Source organism: Fonsecaea pedrosoi (assembly GCF_000835455.1).
Source record: "Fonsecaea pedrosoi CBS 271.37 unplaced genomic scaffold supercont1.2, whole genome shotgun sequence".
NCBI classification, from domain to species: domain Eukaryota; kingdom Fungi; phylum Ascomycota; class Eurotiomycetes; order Chaetothyriales; family Herpotrichiellaceae; genus Fonsecaea; species Fonsecaea pedrosoi.
In genome coordinates this window covers 1,808,587-1,826,383 of record NW_013550614.1, presented here as the reverse complement: position 1 = coordinate 1,826,383, position 17,797 = coordinate 1,808,587, and the positions used below count along the sequence as shown (strand labels likewise).

At 51.6% G+C, this 17,797-nt stretch overlaps 6 protein-coding genes across 6 annotated transcripts; 1 reads left to right on the top strand and 5 right to left on the bottom strand.

Annotated features, from left to right (window-relative positions):
* Positions 1–965: 965 nt before the first annotated feature.
* Z517_02621 (uncharacterized protein) lies at positions 966–2,484 on the top strand (the record flags this gene model as incomplete). Its single annotated transcript, XM_013431730.1, has 4 exons — positions 966–1,162; positions 1,616–1,682; positions 1,840–2,118; positions 2,266–2,484. 4 exons carry the CDS (start codon positions 966–968, stop codon positions 2,482–2,484), a joined length of 762 nt encoding a protein of 253 aa, XP_013287184.1.
* A 2,680-nt stretch (positions 2,485–5,164) lies between these two features.
* Positions 5,165–6,854, bottom strand: Z517_02620 (uncharacterized protein; the record flags this gene model as incomplete). Its single annotated transcript, XM_013431729.1, has 3 exons — positions 5,165–5,698; positions 5,775–6,253; positions 6,326–6,854. The coding sequence occupies 3 exons, from the start codon at positions 6,852–6,854 to the stop codon at positions 5,165–5,167; spliced, it is 1,542 nt and encodes a 513-aa protein (XP_013287183.1).
* Positions 6,855–7,785: 931 nt separating this feature from the next.
* On the bottom strand, positions 7,786–9,768 carry Z517_02619 (uncharacterized protein; the record flags this gene model as incomplete). The annotated part of the gene is made up of 7 exons (XM_013431728.1): positions 7,786–7,839; positions 7,898–8,047; positions 8,106–8,434; positions 8,497–8,830; positions 8,886–9,211; positions 9,264–9,468; positions 9,562–9,768. The coding sequence occupies 7 exons, from the start codon at positions 9,766–9,768 to the stop codon at positions 7,786–7,788; spliced, it is 1,605 nt and encodes a 534-aa protein (XP_013287182.1).
* Positions 9,769–11,344: 1,576 nt separating this feature from the next.
* Positions 11,345–13,171, bottom strand: Z517_02618 (uncharacterized protein; the record flags this gene model as incomplete). Its single annotated transcript, XM_013431727.1, has 1 exon — positions 11,345–13,171. One exon carries the CDS (start codon positions 13,169–13,171, stop codon positions 11,345–11,347), a length of 1,827 nt encoding a protein of 608 aa, XP_013287181.1.
* An 88-nt stretch (positions 13,172–13,259) lies between these two features.
* On the bottom strand, positions 13,260–13,811 carry Z517_02617 (uncharacterized protein; the record flags this gene model as incomplete). The annotated part of the gene is made up of 1 exon (XM_013431726.1): positions 13,260–13,811. One exon carries the CDS (start codon positions 13,809–13,811, stop codon positions 13,260–13,262), a length of 552 nt encoding a protein of 183 aa, XP_013287180.1.
* Positions 13,812–14,547: 736 nt separating this feature from the next.
* Z517_02616 (translation machinery-associated protein 22) lies at positions 14,548–15,348 on the bottom strand (the record flags this gene model as incomplete). The annotated part of the gene is made up of 4 exons (XM_013431725.1): positions 14,548–14,951; positions 15,007–15,094; positions 15,168–15,187; positions 15,264–15,348. The coding sequence occupies 4 exons, from the start codon at positions 15,346–15,348 to the stop codon at positions 14,548–14,550; spliced, it is 597 nt and encodes a 198-aa protein (XP_013287179.1).
* Positions 15,349–17,797: the final 2,449 nt, after the last annotated feature.

Here is a 17,797-nt window from a genome sequence, read left to right as displayed (position 1 = left end):
TCAAGAGTTTCCGTCCATGCGTTTTTTGCTTGGGTAGCTTGGGTAGTATTATCCTCATGGCCCTTGCACGGGGCACCCTGCACGGCTCAGATTCTTGTTTTTTTTTTTGTTTTTTTTTGGTTATGCTCTGGGACCGATGACCCTGAGTTTTTTGTGCCTGGCTTGGTCACAGAGGGCTCCAGGCTTACATGTACATATGCCACATGGGGCGGAATGCGACATGTTAATTTGACGTCCTCCACAGCCCCCAGTCCAAGTGCCAACAGTGCGGAATTTCGGGTGTAAAGAGTCTCTGAGTTGACTTTTTTTTTTTTTTTTTTTTTGGAGGTGAGAAAAAAAAAGAGGATAGGGTATGGGATGGGATGGGATGGGATGGGGATGTACCAGAAACGAGCGTGGAGTAAATAAATAATAGCCCCTAACCCTACGAGGTCAGAGTGCATACCGTCCTTGACTCCTCGTAGTATTATTCAGTACCTGGGTGGTACCTACATATGTGGTATGTGGTCCGTCTCATCGCCTACGAGTATTCTCGCCTCCAAGAACCGAGTAGTAATAATCGGCAATAATCCATTCATGATGATGAATAGCGGCCCCCTCCTCCTCCTCCTCCGCGGCCGCCGCCACCTGTCCTGTCTTGTCTTGTCTTGTCCCTGGAGCTAACGGCGGCGTGGTTACCTAGCCAAGTAAGCGTGGTAAGCCCTGTCATGGCTGTCTGGGCCTCGTACCTGAGAAGGGAGGAGCCTCGCTGTGACTCGACTGCCTCGTAGTTTTAAGTACTCCGTACTCGGACTTTTGTTTGTATGTAGGTGTATATATATATATATACCGAATATATATATACCTATATAATTAATAATTATATCCATCAAACGAACCAGAGCGCAGAACCATTCCTCATTCTTCAATCTTCATTCCCCCTTGGAACAGTACTCCCCCTCCCCCTCAGGGGGCCGACCACAAAAATGTCCCTCCGCCACACCGCCACCACCAGCGCATCAAGCACACCGCGCGCGGCACCCTCATCAAGAGCAGCAGGAACCCGCACAGGAGACAATGAGGAAGAAGATGATGAAGAACCCGTCATCGCCGGCCCCTTCGTCCTGCACCATGGGTCCTTTATCCTCGAGTTTCTCCGACCAAAGCCGTCGAGGCATGCTTCGTGAGTATCCAGTCCAGTCCAGTGATACCCTGCCATTCATTTCCTATTTCATTTCCTATTTCCCGTTGTTGTTGGTTTTTATTTAAATGAAGAGATAAAGTTCAGAGGGAGTTGGGACTGGAGTTCGGACAGGGAGTAGAGCGGGGACAAAAAGGGACTTTTGTAAGGCAAGGCAAGGCTCCGTCAGGGGTCTCAGTCTCAATCAAGGCGTTGAAAGGTGGCGCTTTGCTCCCTGCCTATACCTACCAGGCTGATTGTTCCCTCCCCACCTACCTACGTACCTACCTTGGTATCTCGGTAACCAGGGAAACTCGAGGGGAGTCAGTCAGTCGCGCAAGGCTGCGACCAGACATCGTTTGGACATGGATTTTGGCGCTTCATTCAACACCTTCTCTTTTTTGAACACACATCTCAATCTTGATGCACTTACTGACTGACGGCCTCTTTCCCCAGAGTGTTGATGCGAGCCACGTACAAGCATGATCACCCGCTGTGTCGCAAAGGCAAAGCATATCCTCAGGTCTGCCGATTCTCTGTCTCAAGCTTGTAATGGTCTCGTTTCTGGGATGGCGTATACTCTTCGCTGCCCACAAGCAGACGCATCGCTCGACCACCAAAAGACGGTCGGACTTCGGTTGAGCGGTACAATGCTGATGGAATTCCCCTCGGACCCGTAGGCACCACCACTCCACCTGCACTTCCAACAATCCGAATCGCTGGCCGTGCTCAGCGGCGAGCTCGGCACCACGACGACATACTCACGAATCGACACCATCCACACACCTCAAACCACGCCTCCCGCTCGACCGCACCACATTGCGCCGTACATGCCTCACCAGATCTGGCCGTCGCCGAGCGCAAAGGAAGACACGACGATGCTGATATGGGCACACCCAAACCCCAAAGACATGGACGACAAGATGGACCGGCTCTTCTTCCAGACTCTGTTGCTGTACGTGAGTGACGTGAGCGAGGGCAAGGAGCCATTCTCCCTGTTACAAATCATGTTGATCCAGTTAAGTTTCTCTCAATATCTTCCCCACGCTCTTGGGCCTTGGCTTTCCCGCTACTTCAATTTCTTTTTTTCTTTTTTCTAACGATAGAGAAGACATATCTCCGCCACGGCTCTGGTCGTCTTGCCGGGCCTAACCTTCCTCGGGCCCCTCCGGTGGTGGATCCCTTGGCTGTTCCAGTGTCTGTGCGCCTACCTGGCCCTGTGGCTGGGCAGGAAACCCCTGCTGAAAAAGTACATGTCGGCCGAGGACTGGGAGGACGAGGATGTGCAGGAGCGGATCGGCATGTGGAGGAAGAAGGATCTTTGATTCTCCAAGGATTACAGAAGGGCGGGTGGAAAAGAGGGAGGAGGTCTCGCTAGAAGTCGTGTGTGTGTGTGTGATGTGATGTGATGCGGTGTGATACAAAGGGCCCATCCCGGTCTTTCTTTTAGCCAGTGTGCACTCAAGTGACCGTAGAGCACTCGTTTTGCGCGTGGGGTTCTCCCCTTGGTGTCGATTTCGGTTCAGCTGAGGGTGTGCCAGTGGATTGGTGGTTCGTTAAGATCTTCTCGACAACGGGGTGAGGGTGTTCGGGTAGTCGAGAGCCGAAGAGACGTTTCGGCAAGTAACAACGTGCCACGACACGATCCCGGCCGTCAACGAAGAAAGAGACGAAAGGCGCAAGGACGAAGAAGCACGAAAAGAATTCTAAGGTCATCCTATATCCATCGTGTCTGATTGGGTGCGCCAGTTTTGAATCAGAGTTTCGCAATCCAAGGTCAAAGTACCGCAGGACAAGTCGGGCAAGTCAGGCAGTCAATCTCAGTCTCAGTCGGGCATGCAGGCAGGCAAGGAATAGGAATGGGAATAGAATACCAGTAAAAAAATTACGAGGTGAACCAACACACAAAAGTCTATTAGGTATCGAAGCAAAAGGCAAGCAAAGGCAAGGTTTCTCCTACCAAAAAAGCATGAAGCGTTCCACTTCCACGCTTTTTCTTGCCTGATTTCTTTGCCCCCGTTGGCTTTTCGCCTTGCTTCGCCCTTACACAGGACTTTGACAACGCAGCAACAACAACAACAATGTGGAAAGGAGGGAAGAGGAGGGCAGGGGAAGGGGGGGGGGGGGGGTTCCTTGTACGATGCAAACCTTGTAAAACCTTGTTACACCGTCTCTATCTTGGGAGTTTTACTTCTACATGGGTAGTACAAAGGTTAATACAACCCACTGAGCAGCGTCGTAATAACAAACATGTCGTCTGTTATTGGGTATTGGATCACGATGAGAATCTGAATCCTGGACACCCTCAGGCCTTCAGGGCCTCAAAAAAGTCCCCTCCTCGCATCATGCATCCCACGACGACTAAGGAGGAGAGAGGGAGAAAGAACAGTCGTGTGGGCATCAATCAATTGACAATCCATCAAAGAGTATTGGATGAATCCCAGATCTTCTCCCCCTCCTCTGCTGGCCCCCTGCCCTGGTCCCTCCCTCCTCCCTCCCTTGTCCCGCCGGGACAAACTCTTCGTCTCAAGTTGTGTAACCACCACCACCACTCCATCTTGAAAGTGGAGTTCTGCGAGATGGAGGTTGGGCTGCAAACATCCTACGCCCTGTAATCTTTCCAATCAAGTGGCTTCTCCTCCCAAAGAAAAAAACTTTAAACCTCACACATGAGCAGGTCTGAAGAATCCATGCAGTTATATGCATGCATGCATGAGTGATATGTGGTCGTCATTGATCACGCCAAAAGAATCAAAAGCATAAGCGTAAAGGTTAAATTGATGCAGAGACATCGAGGGTGGTGTGGTGTGTGAGTGGATATGTGGGGGTTATCAGATCTAAAGACGTTCACGGATCTAATCTGATCGAGAATGGGGCTCCGGTTTCGGCGGCATTGGTGCTAGTTGGCTTCTGAGCACCTGGGGTTAAATGGATATATAGATAGATAGAGCCATGGACGTCGCGAGGGCGAGGCATAAGGAAGACTATCTTCGAGCGGAGGCATGAAGCATGTATCGACCGAGGTGATTCTCAGACACACATACACATAGAGAGAGAGAGAGAGAAACTGAAAATGAGGGAGGCACACGGCCTGGTTATCCGGGTACGTAAATGGAGTTGGGTGCACCCTACACGAACAAAAGCGTCAAAAGGGCCCTGAGAGGGTAGACACGAGCAAAGAAGAATGTTGAACAAGTGAACCGAAGAGAAGAGAGCATCATCAACAGGCCTCTCCTTTTCCTCGCCTACTGCTTTCGCGGGAAACGAGGCTGAAGGGGAAAAGGGGAAGAAGACATGCTTCGTTGGAAAGAGACGGCTGTGCACGACGACAACGGAGTAAGACAGTCATTGGTATCAAGGATGACTCTCCTGCTGCGTCCCTCTGTATATCGCTGTTTCGAAGGTAACATCTCACCGAGTCCCCTGCCAGCCAGGCTTGCCCCGAGAGTCTCACAACAAAGTCTACGTCCCCCTTGGACCGCCACACGGCATATCCACGCGGTCATGTCTTTGCTCGCCCCGTCTTCTTTTCCATTCTGTACAAAATGTCCTGCATCCAGCTATCCACTATCCAGCATGACACCTCCCGGTCACAAACAAGCACTTACCAGCAAGCAATTCCCAGACCGTCACTACAACCGTCAAACCAACTCTCAACTCGGAGACTGCTGGCCTCTGCTACTACGGCTGGCTCAGAGGCTGTAAATGAACTCGGGATTCTCCTTGTCGGTCAGATCGAGCCACCTGCACAGAACAAGAGTAAGCCATTGCATAATTGCATTGCGTTGCACAGCCGGACGACGCCGATGGTAACAAAGAACAAAAAGTGAGTCGGATGAAAGCCACAAAGGCAGAAAAAGAATGTTGGCCGATCGACATGTCACCGGCATCTCACCACAACCAACCTCGCCGTCGCCCGTCTATCTCAACCCCCAAACAAAACCTCTGGGTGGAATTGCAGACAGAGCATTGGGCAAGGAATGTCAAAGAACAGTGAGAGAGCACTTACTCCTGGTTTTCCAGCTTGATGTATCCCGGTTCGGCCCTTTCCCGCTCCTTTTTCTTGTTCATCCTCTTACAATACCACCAAATGAAAGCGAGGTCCAGAAGACATGCGCCCCAGCAAACAAGGATGGTAATTTCAGCCGGCCTATACTGCGGCGCGTCTTTTGGCCTAAAGGTTTGTGGGCCGATGATATTCCCGACGCAATAGCCGACGAGATACAATGCTGCCACGGTCGTCTTCTTGGTGTAACCGGCGACGTTGGTGGCGATGAGGGAGAGCAACGCCACAAAAGGTGTGGGAGACGCTTGGGTGAGATAATAACCCGCGAGCCGGCCCGCGTTGTTGCCTAGGGGCAGCGCAACAATGAGGATTATGCCCAGCATCGCGATGCACAGACCTCCCATCGAGACCAGAATCCGCTGACCAAGGCGATCGCCGAGCCACCCACAGAACATGAGGGCCACGACCTCGACCGCGCCGCCAGGCGTGCCGTACAGCAGAGATTGCTCGGGTGTATAGCCAAAGGAGACGATCTAAAAGGACATTAGAAGAAGCGCCGGCATAGGCTTGCATATTCGCAGGCAACAAGAATCACACAGGAATACCTACCAGTTGTGAAAAGAAGTTGCTGATGCCTCCATTGGGGATATCGGCAGTGAGGGCGTAAAAGGTGAAAGCCCATGTCAGTGGATCCAACAGAGCTTCCTTCAATTGATACCACTTGAAGTGCTTGTTGCCGATACCTTGCTGGTTGATCCTCACTCTTTCGACCGCCAACACCCGATCACGGGGCTTCAACCACCGCGCATTGAGTTGGTTGTCCGGCATGACAAAGAAAAATACCACCCCCAGCACGGCGGTCAGGCAGCCGTTGACGAGAAAAACAATTTTCCAGGGAGCAATGGCAGTCCCGTGCTTGCGAGCGCCGACGGCGATCCCATACGCGACGAGCCCGCCAAAGATCTGGCCGAAGCCGTTGAAGGAAAACCAGAACCCCGTTCGGGTGCCTTGCTCGCGCTTCGTATACCATTGAGAAGTGAACAGGGCGAATCCTGGAGTGACGGCTGATTCCATCACGCCGAGAAAGACTACCTCGTCGTCAGACGGTCGCACGAACAGCGTCGAGGGGCAGATACAGCATCACAAAGAACGACACGTACATCGTATAGCAACAGCACCGCCAAAGTTGGAGACGGTGGCAAACAATGCCAGAACCACGCCCCAGCCGACGACACAAAAGGCCGAGTATTTGGCGAGTGGCAGTCTCTGCAACAGTCGATTTGTGGGATACTCCCAAGCCAGATAGCCAAAGTAGAACATGCTGGACAGCCACTGGTAGTCATCCCCCACGAGGTTGATGTCCGTCTTGATGCCCATGATGCTGGCATATGACAAGGTCGTCTTATCGAGGTAATTCAACCCATACACGACGCAGAGCAGAGGCATGAGATGCCAGTCAATTATGCGCAACAGCCGCTTGTTAGTCGCCTCGTCAATCTCGACAACTTCGCCCGAGGCGAAAGCTTTCATCGCCTCGTCGGCATCCTTGCTATGCTCGAGGATTCTCTTTGCGGCGGCGGTAGACGACACCGAGGCCCGCCGCTCCTCTATGTTCACCGGTGAGACGGAGCGACCACCAGGAACATTGTGGACGGCGACCGACTTCTCGTTACCTTGGATGTCGCCCATGGTTGATGTTGACGAACTTCGAAGTATGTCGCGTGCCGCGGCAGGATAATGACGGAAGGATGCGGCTGAGGAGTCAGAGAAGCAATGTAACCCCAACTTAGAAACAAGGACTGTCGAATCTGTTACACGAAGCACTCGTGCCGTCGAGTTGCTGTCCCGAGGAGAAACACAGACTGACAACAGAGCCTCGAGATTGCAGACATCAAACAAAACAGGAAGCTGTCGACACTTTTAACATCAATGACAGAAGGACGGTTTATCTTCCCCGGGACCACTACCGAGACAATTCCGGGTCGCGATAGCACTGATAGGCAGAGCGGTTCTGGACTTCAAGAGACGTTGCATCACAGAATGAAGCAAAAGCCGGGGTTGGATAAGCAGTTCCCACCAAGGCACCTGATATTGCTTCATGTGGCATTGCATCAATCACAAACGGAGGAAAAGGTGTCGAGAGCGGGGACTAAAATGGGGAAGCTTAATGCGGTCAGTGGTTCAAGGAAATGGCATGGGAGCTGTTGTGTGTGGATTGCATAGAGATAGGAAGGAGGAGGACGATCAAAGGTTGAATGGTACGATGGATGGTTCGAGGGCGACGTCAATGGCGCCCGCTGCAAGCCAGGAATGATCGTCATGCGTACATTAAACCGCATCAGGAAGGTCTGAACCATTTGGGATCAAGGTCGACCAGTCGATCATTCGACCAGTCCGGCAAGGTAGCCAGACAGAAAAGACAAAAGTGATCCATGAGCGGCAAATGTCCAAGCGATATCTCGTGGCAATCGCGTGCGAATTCATGCGGACAAGTCCTTCTGGACAAAAGGGGGAAGCCAATATCTTTGGGGGGGGGGGGGTTATAAATATATATCATATCGTGTATATCGCTTATTTTTCTTCGCGTGGCACATATCACATATCACATACTGCTCTTTGTCTACATTGACCTCTTTCCATAAGGCTCGAACGGCATGACAACGGCCACGAGCGCCTGCAACACCTGTCAGGACCTTGTTTGACTTGATTCCTGGAGAACAACATCCACTTACCATGGCAATGTAGAGAGAGGCACAAATGTAGATGGGAGCACTTGTGGCCGTGTCAGAATAGGCCGCCACAAAGGCACTTACAAGACCCATGACCCGATTGCAGCCAACTGCGATGCCGTTTCCTGTGGCTCGGTGGGCAGATGGCAGACTCTAACCAATGTCGTTAGCATCAGATCAGATCTTCGGCCTGGACTCTGGGGTAACTTACCTCGGGAGTATACGCATAGAGAGTGCCATAGTATACATTGACAAAGAAGTAAATGGCACATGTGAACCCCAAATTCTGAGCTGGGGTGCGCACTGCCGTGTACGCAAAGAAGAAGGCCATGGTGATCAGTGCTCCGATCACCATGGTGTACCTTCTGCCCAGATACTTCCAGTTGCACATTATCCCAGCAAGCACCGGACCAAAGATGCTGACCGAGTTCGTGATCATGTAGTTTCGCCAGGTATAGTAGGCGCCGCTTTGCCCCGTCTGAGCGCCACGACTCTCGAGGAACTGGGGCAGGAACACGTAGAAGAGCGGATAGGCAAGTCCTGATAAGCTTGTGGTTAGCTCCAGAGTTTCTGGCATGGAGACGCCATCCTTCTGCACTTACCAATCAAGGTCCACGACAGCCAAATCAAGCATGTAGAGACTCCGAGTTTCTTGGTCGCAAAGAGACCTCGCAGATGAGCCAAAAACTCGGAGAATCCATATCGCGATTTGCCATATGTCGATTTGATGGGACCACACGCCTCGAGATGCTCAATAGTGAGCGAGCACGGTCTGTTGTATTTGGTGGCGATCGCATGGAAAGTGTTGACAACTTCCTGGTCTTGTCCCTTCGCGAGGAGGTACTTTGGTGTCTCCTTGAGCCGGATGACCGTCACCCGGAGAATACTGAGAACAAAGACCAATGCTCCGTTTGAGTACCAGACATAACGCCAGCCCTGTTGAGCAACTGTTAGCGAATCTTTTGTGTATGATTGTTACAGGCAAGATTACCATGTTGTTGTCGTAGGTGCAAGTCGCGTGGCTGGTACAGTTGTATCTCGAGATTGAGAGGAAAGGCCACGCAAAAGCCGCCGCAATCACAGGAGCAAGTCCCCACCAGCACGCCATCAGCGTCAGAAGCCATTGCTTGTTGCCAGGCAGGTACTCGAGGAACACAGTGGTGTCCAGGATCAAGTTCCCTCCAGAGCCAAATGCTGCCAATGCTACAAAGGCACCCAGAGCATACCAATTGGGTGACGCACCCGCAACGATGGCAAAGATCGAACAACTGAACAACGAGACATTAAAAGCGAATCGACGACCAATCACATCAGCACCTTCAACCCGTCAGTAATGTGGAGTTGCCTCAAATCCATGGGGAAAACCTACTCAATCCCCAGAACAAGGCTCCGATCAACATGCCACAGTATGCAGCCACGGTAAGACCATTGCTAAAAGAAGGGTTAAACTCAAGTGCGGCCTGGCCAGCAGTGACTGATTGCAGTAGCAGAATCAAAGAGTCGGCTGCGTAGCCAAAGCCGTTGAGGAAAAAGAGCTTCAGATGCATGTTGGTCCAGCCAATTTCGTCGATAGCCTACGCGAGCTGGTTAGCGGCCATGACCTCCAAGCTTCTTGTCTCTACACTCGCAACTCCGAGGCGTTACAAAGTGTTTGGGGGATGACCGACATCATTCACAAGGCGCATTTTCTTGTCAAGAGCAGGATCGACATCGTTCATGGAGAAAATTTGGCCTTCCACCGTGTTCTCATCGAGCGACTGCACAGAGATGCTATGGCGCACTCTCTCACTAAGAGAGTGTTGGTGATGATGGCGGACATTTTTCGAGTCGGCTTGGGTTTCAACCACCTCTTTTGTCGGATAATCGGTAGACATGGCGGCTAGGTCTTTGCTTGTACCTGAAGAGGGAGGGATATCGTTCTAGCGACGTCGCAAGCAGTCGTACCTATCCAAAAGGCTTGCCAGTCGAGGAACAAGTTGGCTCTTCTTCTCTTTGCCCCAAACGAGTCTTTATCTTCTTTTGTCGCAAGTGGAACAGGCGAGAGTGACAGGACAGAAGAAACCGAGATACAGAAGCAGGGACAACAGTAGGTTTATCAATGGGAGGAAAAACCCATGGGGACTAGGGGACTGACGTGGGCCCTCGCTCCGAATTCCTGACAGTCCACTGGAAAACCATTCCCTCGATTGGCACGAGGGAACTATCCCTAGCCGTCGACGAGTTGACATCCCAAGCTAGATCGTTTGGCTCGAGCTGAGTGGGCGCCGTAGGGAGAGGAGGACCCGGTCAGTGCAGCGATCAGCCAGCGCCATATCGGATGGGCATGCATGGCTAGACCATTGAAGGACACGCGACAAGGACACAAAGGCACACGACGTGCGAGCTGTGTTGTAACGCTGCTGTCGATTTCGGCTGCTACAGCCAATCCGAACCGCTAAGGCTGACGACAGCAATGAGCAACACAGCCATGACGAAAGACCTTACTCCAAGCGTTTGGTTTGGGAGGCGGGAGAGCGGGCGTGAGGTCGATCTGGTGGCAACCAGTGAAAGACAAGACCGTCTTGTGTGCGCCTCCAAGACCAACTGAGGAACCAAGATGGCGCAGGCGACTACGCTGATTCGGTCATCAGGTCCAGCGCGGGGCAGTAGTGGGGTGCACCTCTGGCCTTGGGCTTTCGACTTAGGCTTGCTGTGGCTTAGGGCCCCTCTGGGTGGCTGCAGTGAGCCTCAAGACTTTTACGAGAACTACGAACATCTTGGTTAAAGGCCCCTGTAACAGGCTAGAGCCTTTGCCCAGAAGCTGCACTGGAGGGGCGGCAAGCCTCGGCGGGAGAGGAAATTACACCGCGAAATCTTTCTTCTCCGTGCATTTGCCTCTTCTGCCCAACTACAAGTACAAAGTAAGAGGTAATGCGGTAACACCCATTGCGATGGTCACCAATCGCGGCCCCAGAACCAGCACGTGGATGGAGTCCAAAGTATGAAAAGAGGAAGAGTCCTTTCTCCAATTCTCCAAAGCCTCTGCGAAGAAGAAGACGGCGAATGCTCGCATCGCATGTCTTATCATCTACAAACCTGTGACCTGCGCAGTCCGAACAGGCTTGTTCAGACACTGTACCGATAGCTTCCAGCTGACACCCCCTGCATGAGAGACTGTTCAAGCGATACCACCTTTTGATATCTCAATGGTTTCGAATTGGACGCCAACCGACCACGCGTCTGTTTGACTGCGATATCAGGGTATCTCAACAAAGGAAATCGCCCAAAAAAACTCGCTCAAGTCGATCTCGCGTTTGGACACCATCAAGCTTCATCCCTAGCTCAAATGTAGCCCAGCTTTCCCCCGAGATAACCTCCAGCTCTGTGATCCTATTTTATCCAAAGGACAGGTCTGAAGTCAGGCAATATTCTTCTGTCGCCTGTTCCGTGACTCGCCTCAAGCCTCCAAAATCATATCTCATAATAGTAGTCATCGTCCAGACCTTCTCTGCTTGGAATCTCAGGACCATCCATTCCATCCATACCCTCCACGATGCCCTCCTCGTCATTGAATCGCACGTTCAGGAGCCGGACTTTGAGCCCGTAGTCACTGATCATATGTATGAGACTGTTGGTTTCGGCGGTAATCGGTTGCTGGTCCAAAAGCATCAAAAGTCCGTCGAGCCATTCCGAGGCAAGGCTGTGACCGTTCGGGTGGAAGGTAAGAAGGACCGCTTCCTTGGCCCCGTGTCGGGGCGAAGACGTCTTTGAGGAAGTTCTCGAATGCCCTTCTCGGCTGCCGCGGGATTTGGGAAGGAATCCATGGATCGTGATCTTGTTGGTGGTGAAGCGGTCATGGAGCAATTCCTTCAGCGTCGAATCCGAACCAATTGATGATCTGTCATTGGCCGTTACATTGGAAACCACAGATGATACAATCGATAGATCGATCTTGTCCCTCAAACTAGCTGTGGACGGGGATTGCTCTTCCTTTTCGTCGAAATCGCCCCAATGCAAATACTTGCGGTTCTCGGAGAGTCTGATGAAACGATAGCCATGCGTTGTGTTTTGCACCAAAGTATCCTCCGTTACAGGGCCTCCGCCTTCTTGATCCGTATATGTGCCATTGGGAAACCATGCTCCGGCCAGCAGGCACCGAATCCTTTGCTCCTTGACGAATTGCAAAGCTTCGCTCTGCAGCTCTTCCTTGACTCCTCGAAGATGCTGACCCCACACGTCTTCGTATGTCAGTTCCAAGAGTTCCATCTGTAGCTCACGAAGTTTGCTGTACTCGAAGGCAGCCATCTCTTTCTCGATATCTTCGATACCCTTGGTGCGATCAGCTCCACCGACCACACTCTCCACTAAAATTCGAATCAACTCGACAATTTTGGGGAAATCGTCGACTTCAGCACCCGTTGCCTTCCATAATCTGAAGAATGCATGCAATCCAGCAACATGTAGGCGACTCCAGTGTAGTAATAGGGGTTTGAACACTTTGTCAAAGTTGGTCCGGCTCTCCAATGCCAGGTAGCTTTTGGAATCCTCCAGATCCATCTTGTCCACTTCAAAATGCTCAAAGAGTATTGCCGTCAACGTCAGACTAGCCCGAGCCAATGGACACCTTTGCTGCTCCGGCAGCACTGATTGTTCCAGCAGGATATTCTGGAATTCGTCTTGGTATTTGCGGACGTAATCGGAAAGATCCATCATCCCCAGGAAGCCCATATCCGCGAAATCTGGCTCCGGGTTCTCGCTCGTGAACCCAAGTCGCCTCCATTTCAGCGGGTTATGCTTTGATTTGGATTCCCCATTCCGTACTTCAAATTCGGGTTGTTTTTCAGGATTGCTGGAGAGATGGACGGCTTTGATGGTCCGCCTATGTTCCGGCTTGACTAGGTCAACCGGTACGTCTCTCCACCTCCTCAGCAAGATTTTCGTCAATGCTTGGAATTCAAGCAAGGGATGCGCCAAATCTTGTAAGGCCGAACTCTGCATCAGCACATACACTGCCTTGATTACCCCAAGATCTTGTATTCTCTTGATGAATTTGGGCCACTCGGTTTCATTGTCATTTGTGATGGCGTCTCGCATAAGCGAATTGATCAATTGGAGAGCATTCGCACACAGAGCATGGTCTGCGGAAGATAATCTCGTCACCAGCATCTCGAGGAATTGTGGGTAAACTGCGAGAGCCGGTTTCAGGGCTTGGAACCCTCCGGCGTGGTTGTTGGTGTTGATTTGGGAGGATCGATCGGCGTGGTACGGTCGGGAGACAATAGAGACGAGTATTGCCATCGCGCCCCGGAGAATATTCACCAAAGGCTGGCATACAACCAGTTCTACCACCTGAGCGTAGAAACCGCAGTCAGTGAGTGGCGCTCATTCATTGTGATGGCCTGGATGGGGGAAGCCTTGCCTTCTGGACAACTCGGTCGTTGACAGCCTCCCATCCTTGGTCCACCTCTAGTAGCCTGGCAAAGCTTGCAAGACTGTATGCGAGGGTATTTCCACTGCTTTCGAGGACGAGTGTGCGCAGTTGAGGCAGGCCACCTGCAAGCACGAAATGTTCCGCAAAAGAAGGATCGTTGATGAGCGACTGCAATTTGAAAGCTGCCATTTTCCGGCTTGCATCTTCTGAACTCGACAGACCAGTGAGCAGGTCTGTGAGATTGGGGCTCAAAGTCGGGTGATTGGGATCCATCCTGATCAGCTCTGACCAGACATGAGGGTTCGAGGGCAGTCGAGGCGTCGAGGTCAGTGTGTCGGAAGGCAAGACGTAGGCTTCGGGTATCTCGCTGTCATCGCCATACTGGGGGTTGCGCGGTGTGTCTGATGCCAATGACCAGGGAAGTTCGCGTTGACGGTATCGCCTGAACTGCGGAGCGAATAGTGAGCGAGCCCAGGATGCACTGCTTGAGTGGCTGTTCGGGGACATTTTGTTTGGTGATTGAGGGCTAGCCACGGGGGATACTCCACCAGGGGCAATCCCATTAGGCTCGGCTTCAGTTGATGTGGGTGCCAGGCGAGGCCCAAAAGCAACATCGTTGGGGGCCAGCTTTCGCCGGCGGAAGAGTGACAATGACGTCAACCATGGGTTCTTTCTCAGTGTCGACAGCAATGCAGTACGCGTACTGGTCTTGTGGCTCAAACTGTGAGAAGAGCTGCTATTATAGGATATCCAGTCAGAGGAGCTGTCGGAAGAGGGACATCCGTGATCAGACATGTCTAATTGTCAAGCCTCCCAGGGGGATTTGTGATCCTGAAACCTGCGACACAGTTTATGGGAGAGGGGAAAGCGAGAAGACCCTAGATGAGCAGTTCAGCTTGCAGTGGTGGTAGACATGAGTTACTATCGACAGTCTAAGTGAAGCATTCTCGGTCTGGGCAGGATTTAATGAGCCTCACAGACTCCCAGGCATCTCAAAGCTCAAAGGGCCTTACTATAGAGAAAAGGTCGAGAGTTGTTCAGGCAGCTTGATAATGCTGAAGTTTTCGTGCACGATTTCTACTGAACATTGTTCTCTTCACCTCGGGATCCATACCAGGTCATTGTCCTCGTTCAATTCATAACTGTCCACCCTGGATCTCGGCACATATTGCTGACGAGTTTCGGGTTGTGGGCGCAGGGGTTTGACCATAATCCTCCGACATAGTCGTCCAGTGCTTGCCTTTCAAGCCTTCTTCTTTGTATCATCCTTCATGTCCAAATTATCCTCTGGTATCTCAGGATACTTCTCCAGCAGCCAGTCATACAGATCATCACTCACATCACCTTGCACAGTGATCTCCTCCCCTCCTGCAGCCGTCTTGGTGACGCTGCTTCCCGTCGCGAATTTCTTGCCCAACTCTTTGGCTACCTTCTTCAAATCCAATCCATGTTCTTCCAAGCCTGAAACAACTGTGACGTACTTCCGTTTGTTTCGTTCGACACGCTTTATCAAAACGATGGCTTCGGCCTTTCTCTCCGCCTCTCGCTGTTCAGCCGCGGCAGCTTTGGCTGTCTTTTTGGCAGCATCTTTCTCTGCTCGTTTCTGTGCATCGACGGAGAGAGCTGATAGATTGGCGTTCAATGCTTCTGTGGCAGACTTCGTTAGGTCGGTAGAAAGGTAAAGGGTTACGGGACCGCACACCTTCCGAGTACAACTTCTGGTGCATGTCAGGGTGGTTCTTCTCGAGCCATTCTGCACACTTCTTGACCGTCCCGCCGAATTCGCAATACTAGGTGTTGTCCAAAGTCGAGTCAGTCCACTGCCAGCCACATTCATTTGAACTTTGCAGATGTATGTTGTACCTCAGGTGGAAGGGTGCAAACTGTAAATCGCACAAATTTAGCATCAGCATCAAGTCTCGCTCCATTGGGTCTGCTTGGAGGACAAAGGAATCGCACCTCCGCAGTAGACAACCTTCCTGGCAGCTGGTCCTGCAGCAGCACCAGCACCGGAGGCTGGCCCTGTTGCGACCTCCGCCGACATCAGGATTTTAGGCTGAGATCCACGATGATTTTTAAGGTACTCAAGTTACACCTGTGGTTAATGATAGATACCGCCGACAGTGGTGTTGCATGTGGCTTGTTGCAAAATGTCTCGGCCACTCATTCAACAGATACACACTGCGCAGTTACAGTTGCAGTTTGCTGGTCCCATGGGCGCTAGTGGTGGGCTTGGTGGTGGTGGTGTAGCGAGAGGATCATTGCCAAGGCCGTAGGCGGTAGATCTTCGGGTGGAGAGCTGTTGAATGTCACATGTTTCGGCCTCCTAGTCTCCAGCCTCTTGCTGACCAACTTGCTCGCTCAGATATCTTACAATTCGCGCATTCACTGACTGATTTTCACGTGCGAATTACAAGGGCATGTTCAAGGTGCAAGCATTGCCATGAAGACGGCAGGGATCTGAACCTTGAGCTGATGCGAGGCCGTTGCGCCATGTCTCCATTGTTATCAATGTTTCCCCGCCCCGGTGTTACGCAGCTCTATCTGACCACTCTCCTCTCAACTCGCCAAAACTCATTCCCTTTTGGTAAGGTTTTTGAAATATCTCCATACGAGGAACCTTGTCGTGGTCCCTGTCATCGACACGAAGTGGTCCTAGCAGAGGTGAAATGCTCATCCCCTCGGCGAGATGCTGCAGTTCTCGTATCGAGTCTGCCTGTGATAATGAGGGCTTTTGCCATGAGGAATTCCCGGCGTCGAGATACTCCACTGTTCCAGTCTCAAGCCACCTGCCTTTTATGTTTTGACACACAGATATGACAGCTCAGCAACAGGGTTGAACCGCAAGCAGAACGCTCGAATGATTGATTGACGTGGACATCTGCTTTTTGCCTTCACTTTCCCTTGCGAGGCCCACAACGGACGTGACGAGAGAATGAACATACATGCATCAATCACTTGCAGGTGGATCAAATTTGCTCTCTCCGTACCCCCAACCTACGAGTCACCCTCAGTTGCGGTGGACTTCTCCACGCAATCACATCTTTGAGCTCCTCAATGTCGACTTTGGCTGCCTGAGATGTTTCCTCAGGGAAGGTCAAGGTTTTGTTTAAGGTACACAGTACCGCTGTCACAACACACTATCGCTAGCCAGAGCCCCCGCTGCATGAAAGCCAAGGGTCCAGGCTTTCTGACATACTGAACGAGAAGGGTAGAGGACGGAACAAGTCGGCGACATCTGATTCCGAAGGTCGACTGGATTCTGTAAAGTTTATGCTTGTTCAGCCCACGCCATAATTGGAACCTCTGTGGGATCAGCAGTGGTTATCTCCTCGTTTAACAGCCTTGTCCCCAGAATCCCCTCACTCCAGAGTCAACAAGGGGCATCCGGGCACTCTGGTAGTGTCTGCCAGCAATCCACAGGCACCAGAGGGCCCAAAGAGCACCGCGACGTACAGAAAGTGCTAAGTCAAGCATCCACTCCTTGACCTCTACATTGACATGCTAAAGAAAGTGGACTATCGGAGAGAAGGCGCACTAGAGGCACCCGTCCCGGCCGTCCGTAGAAATCTGTACTGCACGCCAACATCTGTAAGAAGCTGGTACCGCTGTTCGTAGAGTAATAATTGATAGAAAACAAGCCCAAAAACAGGGAGTTTGATAGAGGTGCATTACACCGTGTTTGAGGGTCATCACCCTCCTCAGAACAGATTCGCGAGAGGAGACATTCAACACACGTTTCATGGAGGTAGTGGTGCACTGATACTCAGTTATCCCTGCCCTCGAGAGATCCCCCCCTGGTAGAGTTGATAACATGCAATAGAGAAAGATTAACGTTCGACGCTGACATGCATCCAGCTGCCACAGGCAGACTCAAAGCATCATCAGAGCGAAACTCATTGACCTGAACTAGAAGGGAGATTGCGGATTCCTGACAATCAGCTTGTATGAATGTGACGGACCCTGCAGTATAGAAAACCTGCCATGATGTGAATCCATGATGAGCCAGCACGCAATAGTCACGAAGTCATCAGTGGAAGGGATACGACAGAGTGCCTCCAGCACGGTTCATCGTTGCTACAAACCTCGCCTAGAAGCACCTTGAGAGCGCCTAGACATCAGAGAACCCTGGGGGGCATTCAAGGCATTGACACGTTGGGGCATTCTTGGAGCAGACCAACAACGCTCGCAAACAAAGATCAAGCTCTCGCCAATGGCCGACCGATGTAGACGAAGACCACCCTTGGTTGAAAGGGATAGAAGATGCCGCACCCAGACGGCCGGCCATGCTGTTGTCGCAAGATGCGCATAGTACACCAAGTCGTGGTATGCTCAATTTGATCTGCCTTTTCTGTATGCCTTTGGTTTCAGTGCCTATTATCTGTTGACTCCCTTCGGAGACACTTCAGCAAAGCCTTATCAGCGCGTATCGCTCGCTATCATTAGCTTGGATTTTGTGGAAGTGACTTCCCGTGGAATGAACTGTTCGCTAT